This window comes from Mobula birostris, chromosome 2, assembly GCF_030028105.1.
Source record: "Mobula birostris isolate sMobBir1 chromosome 2, sMobBir1.hap1, whole genome shotgun sequence".
NCBI lineage: Eukaryota > Metazoa > Chordata > Chondrichthyes > Myliobatiformes > Myliobatidae > Mobula > Mobula birostris.
Window position 1 is genome coordinate 163,706,754 of NC_092371.1, and position 18,310 is coordinate 163,725,063.

Here is an 18,310-nt window from a genome sequence, read left to right on the forward strand (position 1 = left end):
CTCAATCAGGATTGTGGGAACGATGGTATTAAAAGCTGAGCTATAGTCGATGGACAGCATCCTGACATAGGTGTTTCTGTTGTCCAGGTGGTCTAAAGCCGTGTGAAGAGCCGTTGAGATTACATCTGCTGTTGATCCATTGTGGCGATAGGCAAATTGAAATGATTCCAGGTCCTTGCTGAGGCAGGAGTTCAGTCTAGTCATGACCAACCTCTCAAAGCATTTCATCACTATAGATGTGAGTGCTACCAGACAATAGTCATTAAGGCAGCTCACATTATTCTCCTTAGGCACTGGTATAATTGTTGCTTTTTTTGAAGCAAGTGGGAACTTGTGCTCACTGGATACATTAGATTTTTTGTGTAAAATTACATTGTTTTAAATAAAGATAGAAATGTCAATTACATCTTTTTCAATCCATGGATGAAATTACAGAAACTTGCTTAAACTTAGAAATTAGCAATGAACATTGAAGGGAAGAAATTGATGCTTGCCAATAGGATGTCCATAAGAAAGCTTTTACTTATTCATCCAGTTCCTTTGCAGTACTGTCGCTGTTGGTATCTCTCTGATCTTCCTGAACTGGTTTGGCAAATAGCAATCAATAATAGTTAAAGAAATTATTCTGCTTCTGAAAGATGCTGAAGCTTTTTAAATTGACAAGGTTGTGTGTAAAGTGCACAGATATTATCCAATCTCTGGATTTTTAAAAATATCTTTCGTTTATTCCATCTCCCTTCAGCATTTTCCAGAAATTTGTGTCTGTGTTGTTTCTTTGGTGGAGTGCTTTAACAAAGCTGTGCATTAAAACATAGAAACATAGAAAATCTACAGCACAATACAGGTACTTCGGCCCATGTTGCTGTGCCAAACATGTACTTTAGAAATTACCTAGGGTTACCCATCGCCCTCTGTTTTTCTAGGCTCCATGTACCTATCTAGGAGTCTCATAAAACACCTTATCGTATCCATCTCCACCACTGTTGCCGGCAGCCCATTCCACGCATTCACCACCCTCTGTGTTTTTTTAAAAAAAACAACAACCACTACTTACCCTTGACATCTTCTCTGTTCCTCCTTCCACGCTCCTTAAAACTGTGCCCTCTCGTGTTAGCCACTTCAGCTCTGGGAAAAGCCTCTGACTATTCACATGATCAATGCCTCTCATCATCTTATACACCTCTATCAGGTCACCTCTCATCCTCTGTCGCTCCAAGGAGAAAAGGTTGAGTTCACTCAACCTATTCTCATAGAGCATGCTCCCAATCCAGGCAACATCCTTGTAAATCTCCTCTGCACCCTTCTTGTAGTTTCCATATCCTTCCTGTAGTGAGGTGACCAGAACTGAGCACAGTACTCCAAGTGGGGTCTGACCGGGGTCCTATACAGCTGCAACATTACCTCTCGGCTCTTAAACGCAATCCCACAGTTGATGAAGGCCAATGCACTGTATTCCTTCTTAACCACACAGTCAACCTGCACAGCAGCTTTGAGTGTCCTACGGACTCGGACCCCCAAGGTCCCTCTGATCCTCCACCCTGCCAAGAGTCTTACCATTAATTCTATATTCTGCTATCATATTTGACCTACCAAAATGAACCACCTTACACTTATCTGGGTTGAACTCCATTTGCCACTTCTCAGCCCAGTTTTGCATCCCACTGTAACCTCTGACAGCCCTCCACCCTATCCACAATACCCCCAACCTTTGTGTCATCAGCAAATTTACTAACCCATCCCTCCACTTCCTCATCCAGGTCATTTACAAAAATCACGAAGAGAAGGGGTCCCAGAACAGGTTCCTGAGGCATACCACTGACCTCCATGCAGAATGTGACCCGTCTACAATCACTCTTTGCCTTCTGTGGGCAAGCCAATTCTGGATCCACAAAGCAAGGTCCCCTTGGATCCCCTGCCTCCTTACTTTCTCAATAAGCCTTGCATGGGGTACCTTATCAAATGCCTTGCTGAAATCCATATACACTACATCTACTCCTCTACCTTCATCAATGTGTTTAGTCACATCCTCAATTTAATCAGGCTCATAAAGCACAACCTGCATTTGACAAAGCCATGCTGACTAATCCTGATCATATTATGCCTCCCCAAATGTTCATAAATCTTGCCTCTCAGGATCTTCTCTATCAACTTACCAACCACTGAAGTAAGACTCACTGTTCTATAATTTCCTGGGCTACCTCTACTCCCCTTCTTGAATAAGGGAACAACATCTGCAACCCTGCAAACCTCTGGAATGTCCTGACCCATTGATGATGCAAAGCTTATTGCCAGAGGCTCAGCAATCTACTCCGTTGCCTCCCACAGTAGCCTGGGGATATCTCGTCTGGTCCCGGAGACTTACCCAGCTTGATGCTTTCCAAAATCTCCAGCACATCCTCTTTCTTAATGTCTATATACTCAAGCTTTTCAGTCCACTGTAGGTCATCCCTACAATCACCAAGGTCCTTTTCCGTAATGAATCCTGAAGCAAAGAATTCGTTAAGTATCTCCACTATCTCCTCTGGTTCCGTACACACTTTTCCACTGTCACACTTGATTGGTTCTATTCTGTCAAGTCTTATCCTCTTGCTCTACACATACATGTAGAATGCCTTGGGGTTTTCCTTAATCCTGCTTGCCAAGGCCTTCTCATGGCCCCTTCTGACTCTCCTAATTTCATTCTTAAGGTTTATCCTGCTAGCCATGTAATTTTCTAGATCTCTATCATTACCTAGTTTTGTGAACCTTTCGTAAGCTTTTCTTCTTGACTAGATTTTCAACAGCCTTTACCCTACATCCTTTCCGTCTCATTGGAACATCGCTCAAATATCTCCTGACGTTCTATGCAGAACGTCACTCAAATATCCCCTGAACATTTGCCATATTTCTGCTGTACATTTCCCTGAGAACGCCTGTTCCCAATTTATGCTTCCAAGTTTCTGCCTGATAGCTTCATATTTCCCCTTACTCCAATTAAACGTTCCCTAACTTGTCTGTCCCTATCCCTGTCCAATGCTATGGTAAAGGAGATAGAATTGTGATCACTATTTCCAAAATGCTCTCCCACTGAGAGACCTGACACCTGACCAGGTTCATTTCCCAATACCAGATCAAGTACAGCCTTGTAGGCTTATCTACATATTTTATCAGGAAACCTTCCTGAACACACCTAACAAACTCCACCCCATCTAAACTCCTTGCTCTAGGGAGATGCCAATCAATATTCAGGAAATTAAAATCTCTCACCACGTCAACCCTGTTATTATTGCATCTTTCCAGAATGTGTCTCCCTGTCTGCTTCTCGATGTCCCTGTTACTATTGAGTAATCTATTTTAAAAAAACACCCAGTAGAGTTATTGACCCCTTCTTGTTTTTAACTTACACCCACAGAGATTCCGTAGACAATCCCTCCATGACTTCCTCCTTTTCTGCAGCTGTGACACTATCTCTGATCAGCAGTGCCACACCCCCACCTCTTTTGTCTCCCTCCCTGTCCTTTCTGAAACATCTAAAGCCTGGTACTCTAAGTAACCATCCCTGCCCCTGAGCCATCCCTGTAATGGCCACAACATCATAGCTCCAAGTACTGATCCACGCTCTAAGCTCATCTGCTTTGTTCATGATGCTTCTTGCATGAAAATAAACACATCTCAAACCATCAGTCTGAATGCCTCCCTTCTCTATCACTTGCCTATCCTCCCTCTCACACTGCCAACAAGCTTTCTCTATTTGTGTGCCAACTGTCCCTTCCTCCATCTCTTCAGTTCAGTTTCCACCCCCCCCCCCCCCCCCCCGGTCAATTCTAGTTTAAACTCTCCCTAATAGCCTTAGCAAACCTCCCTGTCAGGATATTGGTCCCCCTCGGATTCAAGTGCAGCCCATCCTTTTTGTACAGGTCACGCCTGCCCCAAAAGAGGTCCCAGTAATCCAGAAATCTGAATCCTTGCCCCCTTTTCTGTTCACTCTGCCATGCATTTATTCTCCACCTCATTCTATTCCTATACTCACTGTTGCGTGGCACAGACAGTAATCCCAAGATTACTCTTTTGTGGTCATGCTTCTCAACTTCTTTCCTAACTCCCTGTAGTCTGTTTTCAGGACCGCCTCCCCTTTCCTCCCTATGTCGTTGGTACCAATATGTACCACGACCTCTGGCTGTTCACCTTCCCACTTCAGGATATCATGGACGCGATCAGAAACATCCCTGACCCTGGCACCTGGGAGGCAAACTACCATCCGTGTGTCTTTCCTGCTTCCACAGAATTGCCTGTCTGACCTCGCTGCTGCCATCCACTTCCTTTCCCTACCCTTCTGAGCCACAGGGCCAGAGGTACAGCCACTGTTGCTTCCCCCAGGTAGGTTGTACCCCCCAACAGTACTCAAACAGGAGTACTTATTGTTAAGGGGGACAGCCACAGGGGTACTCTCTAGTATCTGACTCTTACCCTTCCCTCTCCTGACTGTTACCCACTTATCTGTCTCTCGAGGCCCCAGTGTGACTACTTGCCTATAGCTCCTCTCTATCACTTACTCATTTTCCCTGACCAGACAAAGGTCATGAGCTGCATCTCCAGTTCCCTAACACTGTCCCTAAGGAGCTGCAGCTCGACGCACCTGACGCAGTTGTGACCGTCCAGGAGGTTGGGAGTCTTTCAGACATCCCACATCTGACACTAGGTACAGAACACCGGCCGCACAAACATGTTTCCTATTCCTCACAAGTAACATACCAGTCCTTGACCCATTATTGCCTAAGCCCCGTTGAGCCAAATCCCTCCTACTGTCTCCCTCTACTCTGTCGCCCGCTCTGTAAGGCTGTCTTCTATTTCAGTCCTCCCCGCCGGGCCAACTTGCTGATGTCCATGCGTTTGTGCAATTGTGCCTTGATCAAACTGCTGAGGAAAAAACTGTCTTCTTTTAAATCCTTCCTGCCGGCCTAACTCGCTGACGTCCACGCGCTTGTGCAGTCGTGCCTCGATCAAACTGCTGAGGGAAAAACTGTCTGCTTTTAAATCCTTCCTGCCGGTCTAACTCGCTGATGTCCACGTGCTTGCACAGTCGTGCCTGAATCAAATCACTGAGGAAAAAACTGCATTGATAGGATAAAATGATTAAATATTAAACTTTCATCACTTGGTGTATTGTGCATCTTTTGGAATGCTGTTAAAATTATTTTAACTCATAAGTTCTTGAAATTAGTGACATTTTAACACATTTTGTTTAAAAACAATCCATTTCTCTGGGCAATGGGACTTTAAGCAAAATGATCACACCCAAATCATGTGCATTGCACTTGATAATGACTTTGGAAAGGAAACATAATTGTAAGATACAAGCTTAAGTTATTGTCTCCACAGTTTTCAAGTACCTGGCTGAGAAGTACCTTCAGCGACTCAAACAGCAAACTACTGAAGAAGAACAAGTGCACACAACAAGCAATCGCATAGGTACGTTCTGCCTCATCTTCAGCCGATACTCGTAAACATCTCTAGGGCATATCTCAATTGTCTTTAATTTTTTCTCTTATAACCTCAATGTCATATTTACAGTATCTGAGCTTTCAAAGACTTCCATTGTTAAAAGGGTATTGTTGGATTTGGAGATGGCATTGTCCACAAGGTTCTTCAGAAGTTAAGAATGAGGTGAAAATATTGTGATTACAGCCTTTTATTAGACAGTCATTCCAATAAATAAAGAACAGGTAACTAATTTTAACTTAACCAGCTCTACTGTAAGTAAGGAGGAAAAAAAAGAACACTTTACCTTGTGGTCAGTCTTTGTACTGTATACCAGTACCAGCCAGCAGTTCTCTAACAAGGACAGCTTTGATTTACTTAAACTGCCTTGACTTCCCAGGCTTACAGACAAACTACAAAGGTAAAGAATCAGCTCTACTGCAAATTGCTGAAAATGCAACAAACCCCAACCTCCCCTCTCCACTGACACCACCAGCCTCCCTCCCCTCTGATCCTAGCTCTCAAGACTCCAGCCTTGAACTCCTGGCCGGGTCTTCACGTGCTGCTATTGTGACTCCTGTCTCCCCATCCCCCACCATCACTCTGCAATCCCGTCTCCCTCAGATCTCATCATCAGCTCCTGGGCCCTCAGAGGCTCCATCCCACCCTCCCTCCTCCACTGACACTACCAGCCTCCCTTCTCCACTGACACTACCAGCCTCCCTCCCCCCTCTGATTCCAGCTCTCATCCGTGCCGGGTCTTTACCATCCCCTCCGACCTTCAACTCTCTGAGGCAGAGCGCTCTGTCCTCAGTAAGGGCCACACCTTTGTCCCTCTTTGCCCACACCTCAACAAGTTCCGCGTGCGCCATGGTGCTGAACTCTTCTTCCGCTGGCTCCGTCTTCATGCCTACTTCTTTGGCAAGGACTGTCCCACCCCCACCGATGACCCCTTCTCATGTCTTCAACCCTCCTCTTCATGGACACCCCGCTCTGGTCTTCTGCCCGCTCTGGATCTCTTTATTGCTAAATGCCGACGGGACATCAACCGTCTCAACTTCACCACACCTTGTTCTAATTCCAACCTCACTCCTTCAGAACGCTCTGCTCTCCACTCCCTCCGCACCAATCCTTACCTTACTATAAAACCCGCTGATAAGGGGGGCACTGTTGTAGTCTGGCGTACTGACCTCTACCTTGCCAAGGTACAGCGACAACTCACTGATACCTCCTCTTATTTACCCCTCGATCATGACCCCACCAAGGAGCACCAGGCCATTGTCTCCCACACCATCGCCAACCATCCCATCCACTGCCACCAACCTCATAGTTCCCACACCCAGCACTTCCCGTTTCTACCTCCTACCCAAGATCCACAAACCTGCCTTTCCAGGTAGACCCATTGTCTCAGCTTGCTCCTGCCCCACCGAACTCATTTCTGCATACCTCAACACTGCTTTATCCCCCCTTGTTCAATCCCTTCCCACCTATGTTCGGAACACTTCTCACGCTCTGGATTTTTTCAATGATTTTAAGTTCCCTGGCCCCCAGCACATTATTTTCACCATGGATGTCCAATCCCTATATACCTTCATCCCCCACCAGGAAGGTCTCAAAGCTCTCCGCTTCTTTTTTGATTCCAGACCTAATCAGTTCCCCTCTACCACTACTCTCCTCTGTCTAGCGGAATTATTCCTTACCCTTAATAATTTCTCCTTTTGCTCCTCCCACTTCCTCCAAACTAAAGGTGTAGTCATGGGCAGCCACATGGGTCCCAGCTATGCCTGCCTTTTTGTTGGGTTTGTGGAACAGTCCATGTTCCAAGCCTATACTGGTATCCATCCCCCACTTTTCCTTCGCTACATCGACAACTGCATTAGTGCTGCTTCCTGCACGCATGCTGAGCTTGTTAACTTAATTAACTTTGCCTCCAACTTTCAGCCTGTCCTCAAATTTACCTGGTCCATTTCCCACACCTCCCTCCCCTTTCTTGATCTTTCTGTCTCTATCTCTGGAGACAGCTTATCTACTAATGTCTACTATAAGCCTACAGACTCTCATAGCTACCTGGACAATTCCTCTTCCCACCCTGTCTCTTGCAAAAATGCCATTCCCTTCTTGCAATTCCTCCGTCTCCGCCGCATCTGCTTTCAGGATGAGGCCTTTCATTCCAGGATCAAGGAGATGTCCTCCTTTTTTAGGAAAGGGGCTTCCCTTCCTCCACCATCAACTCTGCTCTCAAACGCATCTCTCCCATTTCACACACATCTGCTCTCACCTGATCCTCCCGCCACCCCACTAGCCTCCAGGTCCAACATATAATTCTCCATAACTTCTGCCACCTCCAACAGGATCCCACCACCAAGCACATCTTTCCCTCCCCGCCTCTCTCTGCTTTCCGCAGGGATTGCTCCCTAAGCGACTCCCTTGTCCATTCGTCCACCCCATCCCTTCCCACCGATCTCCCTCCCAGCACTTATCCTTGTAAGTGGAACAATTGCTACACATGCCCTTACACTTCCTCCCTCACCACCATTCAGGGCCCCGGACAGTCCTTCCAGGTGAGGCGACACTTCACCCGTGAGTCGGCTGGGGTGATATACTGCGTCCGGTGCTCCCGATGTGGCCTTCTATATATTGGCGAGACCCAATGCAGACTGGGAGACCATTTCGCTGAACATCTGTGCTCTGTCCGCCAGAGAAAGCAGGATCTCCCAGTGGCCACACATTTTAATTCCACATCCCATTCCCATTCTGATATGTCTCTTCCTGGCCTCATCTACTAAGATGAAGCCACACTTAGGCTGGAGGAACAACACATTATATTCCGTCTGGGTAGCCTCCAACCTGATGGCATGAACATTGACTTCTCTAACTTCCGTTAATGCCCCACCTCCTCTTCTTACCCCATCCCTTATTTATTTTTTTTTCCTTTTTTTCTCTCTCTTTTCTCTCTGTCCCTCTCACAATAACTCCTTGCCTGCTCTCCATCTTCCTCTGGTGCTCCCTTCCCCCTTTCTTTTTCCCTTGGCCTCCCATCCCATGATCCTCTCCCTTCTCTAGCCTTGTACCCTTTTAGCCAATCAACTTTCCAGCTCTTAGCATCCCTCCCCCTCCTGTCGTCTCCTATCATTTTGGATCTCCCCTCCCCCTCCCACTTTCAAATCTCTAACTATCTCTTCTTTCAGTTAGTACTGACGAAGCGCCTCGGCCCAAAATGTCAACTGTGTTTTTTCCTATGGATGCTGTCTGGCCTGCTGCGTTCCACCAGCATTTTGTGTGTGTTGAGCAAACATTTACAAACAGGTAATTATACAAACATGAGCATAAAGTTCAACTCCATAAAAAACGAGAGTTTAGACCCTAATCTGGGAGGACCTATGTGAAACTAGGTGATTAAAGTAAGAGAAAAAATTCTCATCTGGAATCACTTCAAATATAGAGTAACACACACAAAATGCTGGAGGAAGTCAGCAAGTCAGGTGTCGTCTATGGAGAGGAATAACCAGTCAATATTTCACGCTGAGACCCTTCATCAGGAAGGGAAGGGGTAAATAAAAAGATAGAGGGAAGGGATGAGTACAATCTGGCAGGAGATAGGTGAGAACAGGTGAGGGGAATGATAGGTGTGTGTGGGTGGTGTGTGGAAGAGCAACTGATCACAACACTTAAGGCCAGGAAACATCCTACATATTCTTCTCTCTCATGAATATTACCTTACTGTACAGGTCCTTCGTCCACAATGTTATGCCACTTAATTTCTCTTTCACTTCCTTTCCCTCCACTGGTGTGTGTGTGTGCTTTAATGGCTCTGACCTGTGACTGGGAGGAGCATTGTTCTGATTGCCAAACCTCAAGGGGCTTGAGGTTGGTGGAAGGCACTGGATTGGACCTTGGTAGTCAGTGAGGGGAATTAATATTTAGGGAAGCTTCAGTCACACTTGGGAGTGGGAAAGTTATTAATTTCTTTGAAGTTAGTCCAAGTTTTGGAGGAGATAAAAGTAGTTACTACCTTTATGGAAAAACCCTTTGTATAGTTTGAGAGCAGCCTTGAGGGATGTGTTACCTCAGTGCTCTTCCTTTGAATTACACAAATTGAAAGCACAGTGACTGGTAACTGTACACAAGATGATTCCTGTTCATTTGCTGAAATTCCTTCCTCCAGGGGTATTTAACACAGCTGGTGGCAGTCACTCTGGGCAGAACCCAAGCACAATTAACGGTGGTGACGTTATCAGCCTTCGACCAAACAAACAGAGGACCAAGAAGAACAGAAGCCTCATGGGCCGCTGTGGGAGGCTGTAGCCATCTCCCTGCACCCAGAATTAACGTTCACTGTCTGTAGAAGTGTTCTGACCAGTAAGAGGGGTTTTTAATTTAGATATTCTGATACATCAGTGATTGGTAATAATTACGGACAACGCAGTACTTGGCTAACTGACAGTTCTGCCTATGCAGAAGCTTTCTGCAAACAAATGACTTCATGGCTTGGATATTGTTTGGAGAGTGTATGCTGGTTTGAGCCAGCATTATGAGTCTGTGAACAGAATGGACGGTAACTGATCTGTCTGATTGCTGATGCTTTGTGTGGGTTGTTCCAAGTTGATAGATTTGTTTGCGAGTTGGTCACCTGCTACATTCTGAAAATCACTGCGCTCAGTTGTGTGACTTCGGCCAGACCTGCAGTGCTGTCTGATGGAGCGATGAACGTAATGTGATTGGTTGGCAAGAGTGTCATTCAAAGGAGCGTAGTCCAGACTCCGGATTGAGATTTTCCAGTCCAGCTAATAATGCTGTCCTTAAGGGAATTAACATTTTTCAAAGAAAAACAGTTGCAATTAATTATGGAAATCTAGTGTCATTTGAACAGGTAACGTAAACATTGCCATTTGTGCTTTACATTTGTGGTTGTTAATTCTCGAAACTAATTCTGATGAATTGTGCAATATTTCAGTGTTGACTGCAGCCTGGAGAAGGATATTTTGCTACTAGTAGATTTTTTTTTCATATTCAGATGTTTTGAGTTGATTGTTTGGATAATTTGTATAAAAGAATTGCCATTTGTATTCGAATGTTTGTATTCCTGAATTTGCTGACTAACTGCTTAGATATTTTTTTCTATTGAATGTGTAAGCATGTGTTGCTTGTGTGCATGCAACATTAACATCATTTCCTGAAAAGGGTCTCCTCACACAGCAAGAGTTTTGCACAAGTGCCAAGTCAGTACTGCAATTATTGACTCTGCCTTCTATCGTCCTTGCAAGAGCATAAGAAATCCTAAACCAGGTCTCTAAATGACCTATAGCGGGTGGCTATGCTTGCCTGCTGAAAACACCTACCACTCTGCATAGCCACGGGTCCCAAGTTCATGACCGAATGATCATTGCTTTCTATTATTTGCCATGCATGCTTCTTAGTGGGATTAGAGTGCCTTGTAAAAGTATTCAGCCCCCAACCCTTTGTTCACTTCAAAGAAAAATACAACCAGGGATTTTGATCAATTTTTATTTGTGAATCATATGCTCCTTTTTTCACAGTAGAGCTCCAAAACAGGGAGAATTGTAAAACTTGAAAAACTCAAATGTTAGTAGCTCAAAAGTATTTATCCCCCTTTCCTCAGTTCTTAGTTGACCCACCTCACAGTGTTTACAGCCAGTAGTCTTTATGGATAATTATCTATTAGCATTGCACAAGATGATGAGAAAGATTTGTCCATTCTTCCTTGCAAAATTTGCTTTAAGATGTACCAGGTTAGTTGGGGAATGGCAGTGGACAGGGCTCTGACTGGGCCACTCAAGGACATCAATTTCCTTCATTTGAAGCCGCTCCATGATTGCTCTGGCAGTGTGCTTTGGGTCATTGTCCAGCTGAAAAATGAACCTCCTCCCCAGTTTAAGCTTACTGGCAGGTTTTTACCTATGGTCTCTCTGTATTTGGCAGGATTCATCTTCCCATCAATCCTGACCTGATTTCCAGTCCCTGCTGCTAAAAAACATTCCTGTAGCATGATGCTACCTCCACCATACCCTATAGTAGGAATTGTGCTACACAGCTGATGCACAACATTAGATTTACGCTACACATGCTGCTTAGCGTTGAGGCCAGAAAGTTCCACTTTAGTCTCATTCGACCACAAGACTTTCTTCCACATCTTTACAATGACTTCTGAGTGACACTTTGTAAGGTCTTTACGGGCAAGGAAATAATTTTTGTTTTAGCCAGGGCTTCTTCCTTGCCACTCTCCATAAATGCCCTTTTTGTGTAAGGCTTTAGAGATTGTTGGCCATGAACTTCATTTCCAATTGCAGCCACTGACTTCTGCAGCTCACTCAGAGTAACTGTTGGCATCACAATAGCCTCTCTTACAAGTGCCATTTTTCTGTGGCAACAAAGTTTAGAGGGGTGGCCTGACCTAGCCAGTGTGGCTGTAGTTTGGCTAAAGAAATTCCTCCTCATCTCCGTTTTAGAAGGACGCCCCTATATTCTGAGGCAGTGTCCTCTGGTCTTCGACTTTCCCACCATTGAAAACATCCTCCCTATATCCACTCTATCAAGGCCTTTCATCATTTGATGAGTTTCAATTATGTCATCCTTCATTCTTCTGACTACAGACCTAATGCCATCAAATGCTCTTCATATGACATTCTTATGAATTATTCGTATGATAAACGTTATTCTTATAAAGTAATTGAAAACCGGTGATCCTCTAATTTTCTACATCAACAAATTGGGTGAGTTGGTAAGGTAATATACAGTATTGCAGCTGAGGAAAGTTAGCTTAATAATTACAAAGGGGATGAATGCTTTTCAGCCTCTCAATTTTGGTTTTTAATTTTTAGTAAATTGGTGACAGGTTTTAGAATTTTTCTTTTGACATGACGGGCCACAATGTTTTCTAGATTAGCACAAAAATCCTACTTCAATATATTTTCAGTTTTGAAAATGAGACAGTAAAATGTGAAAATAGTTGTCGGGTTGGAATACTTTTTGAAGGTACTGTATATGAAATTAAAAAGAAAACATTAAACACTTAATGGCTTAGGCAGAATTTGTGGAAAGAGAAGCAGTTGAGGGTCTTCAACCTGAAACATAACTTTGTTTCTCTATCCACAGATGTTCCTTGACTTTCCAAGTGTTCCTAGCATTTTTCATTTTTATTTCAGATTTCTAGCATCTGATGTTGATTGTCTTGGAGCTGTCATACTAAGATTAATAGATGATGCTGTAAGGTAATGTTTTATGAATCTGAACACAGCCTAACTTGGAATGTGAAGAAAAGGCAGTCAGGAGAAGGTCAGATGTAATGGCAAACTCATGATGGCACATCCATATACCACAACTATACTCATCCATCATCACCCCCAGCATTCAACTTCCTGACAGCTAGAGGAATCCAGGAGGTATTAAGTTTGGCGGATGAGGAAAGCATTCTCTATTTGCTCAGTGTCATCTCACGCAATCAAAACCAGTCTGGGAGATTAGAGATCAGGGATGTGGGCAGCACAATAGCATATAGCAGTTAGCTTAATGCAGAACACCACAGTGCAGTAGAGCCCATTCGGCCCAGGATGTTGTGCTGATCTTATAACCTACTCTAAGAGAAATCTAACCCTTCTCTCTTACATAGCTCTCCATTTTTCTGTCAGCCATGTGCCTATCTAAGAGTTTCTTAAGTTTGCCTAATATATCTGCCTCTAGCACCACCCCTGCAGGGTGTTCCATACATTCACTTTACAATGCCTGTGGTTGCAGTTTCCACTGTTTTCCGTGAGGAGTTTGTATGTTCTCCCTGTGACCGTGTCGGTTTCCTCTGGGTGTTCTGGTTTCTTCCCTCATTCCAAAGACGTAAGGGTCAGGGTTCGTAAGTTATGGACATGCCATGTTGGAGCCAGAAGCAAAGCAACACTTATGGGTTGCCCCTCCCCCACCCACCCACCCAGATAGAACACCTACTTCTCTTAAAAGATAGGTAATAGATGTACTGTCCCCATTAAAACTATTAAAATAATTTATTGTCTAAAACAGGGGCATTAAAATCATTATCAACACTTTTGCTAGGATGTGAAATACCCTCACATCACTATCATCTTCATTATTAGCATCATAAACGACCATTAACTTGCCCACTCTGTTTCTCATTTAATTTAGCAAATTCCACCATTTGTCTTTTATTGATCTTGGAATAGAGTTAAATGCAGAATGCAGTGACCTGGGTTCAATCTCAGCTTTGGGGCTGTCTGTGTAGAGTCTGCACGATATCGCTGTGTTGGCTTTCTCTGGATGTTTTCGCTTCTTCCCACCTGTTCTATCAGAACAAGAAATGTGGTTTGGTTGGTTAACTGGCTGCTACGAATTGATCTTAATGTGCGAGTGAGTGCTTGAATGTGGACAGCATAAACTGGGCTTAGGGTTAATGGATCACTGCCATGGTCATGGTCAGTGCACATGTCATAATATATGCTATTCTATATGTCTTAGAATAGAAATATATACAGTAACATATCTCTTCCCTTTTTCTATGCTATTTGGACTCCGATGCATTGCTGCTAGAAATCCGATATCTTCATTTCAATCAGCTCCACTCCTCTTCTCCTTAGACAATGTCAGAAGAATAGAGCTTATTCTATTTCTTGATTTATTCTTCTGCTTCTGACCAGCCACATTGTGGATTAATATAATGGCATTAACTAATTACACAGCCATTTGCAAGAACAGGAGACTCCCAACATCAGGCGAGTGCAAAAGCTGTAGATAGTTAAAATCTAAAATATAACCAGAAAATGCTGGAAACAATTTGCAGAGTAAGTAGCATCTGTTGGAAGAAAAAAAGTAAACCTTTTTCTCAAAGACTCTGTCAGAACAAAGAATACTCTATGAATTGTTGAGTGTTTCCAGGTATTTGCATTTGGTCCTAAAAACTGAGTCTGATATTTGTATCAGGGCTGTTGGAGGGAGAGTGTTAGCCACACTGATTTCCCACAGATGATATGCAATCTGCATCATAAATTTATTCCAGCTCAAAGCTTCAAATTCTGGAGGAAGAGTTACTGTGTTGTTTACCAGCAGCTATGTGGAACCAGTCTGTTTATTTTTGCAGGGTTGAGCAACAATATTCATGTGTGGCCAGAACATGTGAAATTGTGCTCCTTGGACCTTGGTTCTGGTGAAAGGGAAAGATATTGGTAAGATTTCGGGTACTAGAGATAGTAAATTATGTAAGCATTCATTCGATCAATGGATTTTTGTGCCTGTTGCATTGTCTGTCATCTTGTACCTCTTTTGCTTTGGGAACAAACCAGCTATTGATAGGTGGTTTTGTTCCCTGGTCTATTTCAGATAATCATTGTCTGCAGAAGTTAGACTCCCAATTACTGAACCTGAGGTGCAGGTTTCTAATTCTGTTCATTAAATACTCCAACAATTGAGTTCATATTTTGAATATTATTGGTGCTTCTTGATAGAGAAGCTAGAATTGCACTGTGGATCACCCTCTGAGAGAGAAAAGTAGGCCTTGTTTTTGAACTCCTGATGAGTTGAAGTGCAAGCTTCAGTTTTGCCGACCCGCATGAATATTACCTTACAACATAAAAAGTGGCTTCCAAGTTCACAGAACTTCCAGGCATGGATACAGTCCATTCTAACAAAAATGTAAACACTATTAGTCCCTGCAGAAGACTTTATACAAAGCTATTGCACATTCGATATATATGGAAAATTTGTGTTGTATTTAAATACAATTGGTGTTAAATCAACATATTATCTGTTAAATTTGCTTCATTTAATGGTTTATTTGAGTTCTGCATCTCTTAAATTAAATTAATGTTGGTTTCATTGGTGGGTGCCTGAGAGTCAGGCCATTTGGGACCATCTTTAGCTAGTCTTTCCCCAAATGCTGATTGCCTCATTTACTCCCTACGGTATCCTGTTTAGTTTCCCAAATGCTGTTTCTTTAGTGTTCATTCACTAACACTCCCTTGCCAGTGAACTGAAGTGGTCAGAACACCTGAGCATGTGATTGGGACAATGAGCTGTGAATGTGCTTTGGGGAAAATTGGCTTCAGGATACCATTCTGTAGCACCCTTTGTGTTGCTGCTGAGATATTTTGCACGGTTCATTGCCATTATGCATGCACATTAATTGGAGAGGGAATTGCTATGAATTCCATTTGGTCGAAGGCTTGCTGCAGAATCGTAGGAAATAAAAAAAAACACAAGGAGCCATCCAGCCCATCATGTACTTGTCAGCATTCTCATGGAGCACGGCAGTTAGTCTCATTCCCTTTGTGTATACTGTCTCTAGAATATCCAAATAGGCCTATAGCTTGTCCTGGAATTTTTCCCGATTGCACGTCCCTTTTCCCAGTGCATGAGGTAAAATTGGTTGTCATAGAGCCTGCTTCCACTGAACTGTACCCAGAGTTGGATCAGAGCACTGAATAATGAAGGAAGCACCGAAAAGAAATTTGCAAGAAAATAACACCCACTTGGATGGGTGTGGTTGAAATCAGGCAAGCAAATAACATTCAGTTGCCTGCTACTTGTAGAAACCTGGACCTGTTCCAGCTTTTTAACTCAACTTGGTAAATTTCCAGACTTCAGCTTGTTGAATAAAATATTCTCCATTTCAACCCAGTTAGTATGCAAGAATTATAGTCAAAACCAAACAGATCATAGTCTGAAAATTGGAGGCATGTGTACCCACCTTCTCACTCCTCCTTTGAACTCTCTCTTGTTTGCAGCAGTGCACTTGGACAGCCTACCTGACTTTGTCCATCCTGAAGGATAAAGTATGGGATCTCACATCACCTCTAGTTCTTTTGCCCATCTGTGTTCTCTGCTAATGTACCTTCCTTCTCTGGAAATAGTTTCTCCTAATTTACTCTGTCAAAACCCTTTGGGGTTCTGAATGGTCCCATCAAACCTCCTGAGGAACAACAAGGTGGCTCTAGGTTTCATTTGACTGCCCATGTCTTACTTGGTGTTTTTGTTCCAGCCAACTATCCTGCTCTGTTGGCATGTTCTTCCATTCCTTCTCCATCACATGCTGACCAGCTTCTCCTTGCATCTATCCAGCTGTAACACGAAGTCCTATATTTCACTGAGGAAAGAAGTTTCTCTTGAACTTGTTGGATTAATGATATCAATGATTGCCAGATATGGACTTCACCCATACTCCCAACATCACTGTGGAAGTGTCTCCCAAATATTTCCTATAAATCCTGTTCCTGATCTTTAAGTCTTTTAATTGATGAAAGCCAAAGATTTTCTCTGAGGTGAGAATGGAAGACGCATTAGTTCTTTTCCCATTTATCAGAAGTTCATTCTCTTTGTAACCTTTTTAAGGGTGTCAAAGGTTATGTGGAGACAGCAGGAGTATGGAGTTGAGAGGGACAATAAATCAGCCATGATGGCCTAATTTTGCTCCTATGTCTTAGAGCAGGGGTAGGCAACCTTAAGCACAAATGATTTTCTAGCATGCGTTATTCATTAATTTGAGGCAAAACATAACTAGATGTATTTAGATGGATAATTCCCATATTTCAAGTTTTTTATGGCATTTATCTGGCCCACCGTCCGCTCCCGCCCACAGAGGCAAAAAGGTTGCCGACCCCTGTCTTAGAGTCTTCCCCCTGTTTGAGGAAATTACTGGTAAGAGTGGGGTACAATAATGGATGTGAAGCCTAATTTCCTATTAACCCACCTCAAACTTGCCCCAGTCAAGCCACTTGAGAGTTAGTTCCATATGAAGTCAGCAAACTTCAGTTTGCTGTAAATTCTGGAGATTTAATCGTCTGTAATGTCAGATGCAGTACTTGCTGAGCCACCCAGATTCTCATTGAAAGCAAAATGCGACACCGGTGAAGGAGAGCAGACCTCTGGGCTGTTCTGGATTAGATTAGATAATTAAAGCCCAAGGGCTTAACTGTTTTATTGATTGGAAGTGTCCATTCAGAAATATAGGGAAATGCATTGCATATTATTTTCTGGGGTTTTTTTTTCCATTCATTTTCACAAAACGTTCATCAGAATTTCCATCAACCTTGAAGCTCCTGAACTATTTTCTCAGATCTGAAGTGAGTTTAATGTTGGTTTTATTGCCTGTGCTTTGAAAGAAAGATTTAGTTGTGCACAAGTGGGTTTTCAAATCATAAATGAAACATGGCTGCTGTGTATTTTTAGCCGAAAAAATCAAATCATAAAAGCACTGTGTATCCCATTGGCATAATTTTCTTAAGGCATTAGATTTTGGTTTAGATGTGCCCCCACTCTTGCTCTGATCAGGTACAGTAATGCCCAGCATTGTAACTTACTATCACAGACAGAATATTTTATTGATTTCAGAATGGCTTGTTCAACTTGCAAAGAAATCAATTCATTATTATGAAGTGGCTGTGCTAATGTGATTTTTCAGGCACACTTGCATTTGCTATTGAGATCTCCTTGCACACTAATGAGTTGTTGCTGAATTTGTTTTAAGCTGTGTAATAAATCAGTTTTGTGGTCAACTATAACCAGTAAAAAGATTTTGTTAATTAAGTTTCTTTTGTTTCTCCCAACTCTTATGCATGTATCTGTTACAAAGTGCCACACTAAAAACTAATCACATTACAAATTTAGAACAGTTTTATAATTGTCATTTCTATGTAACAATTTTAATAATAAAAAAGCCCATCAATTTACTTATGAATTCTTTACTGGCTTTTATTCTCCCAAATATATTCAAATTCAATAATCAAGTTCATTCAAGTGGTGTTCAGCAGAATGCAAGTACCTCACACATGTGGATTTCGAGGTTCAATTATTCCCTACAAATCAATCTACTACCCCTCTCTGCTACACCAGCAACACGGCC

General features: G+C 43.0%; 1 protein-coding gene across 1 annotated transcript in view; it reads left to right on the forward strand.

The window, feature by feature from the left end:
* rab23 (RAB23, member RAS oncogene family) overlaps positions 1–18,122 on the forward strand; it is a 51,662-nt gene extending 33,540 nt beyond the window's left edge. Inside the window, exons 6-7 of the mRNA XM_072250620.1 lie at positions 5,359–5,448; positions 9,623–18,122. Of these exons, the coding sequence (XP_072106721.1) occupies positions 5,359–5,448; positions 9,623–9,762 (230 nt within the window). The 3' untranslated portion in view covers positions 9,763–18,122. The remainder of the gene's footprint in view (positions 1–5,358; positions 5,449–9,622) is intronic.
* Positions 18,123–18,310: the final 188 nt, after the last annotated feature.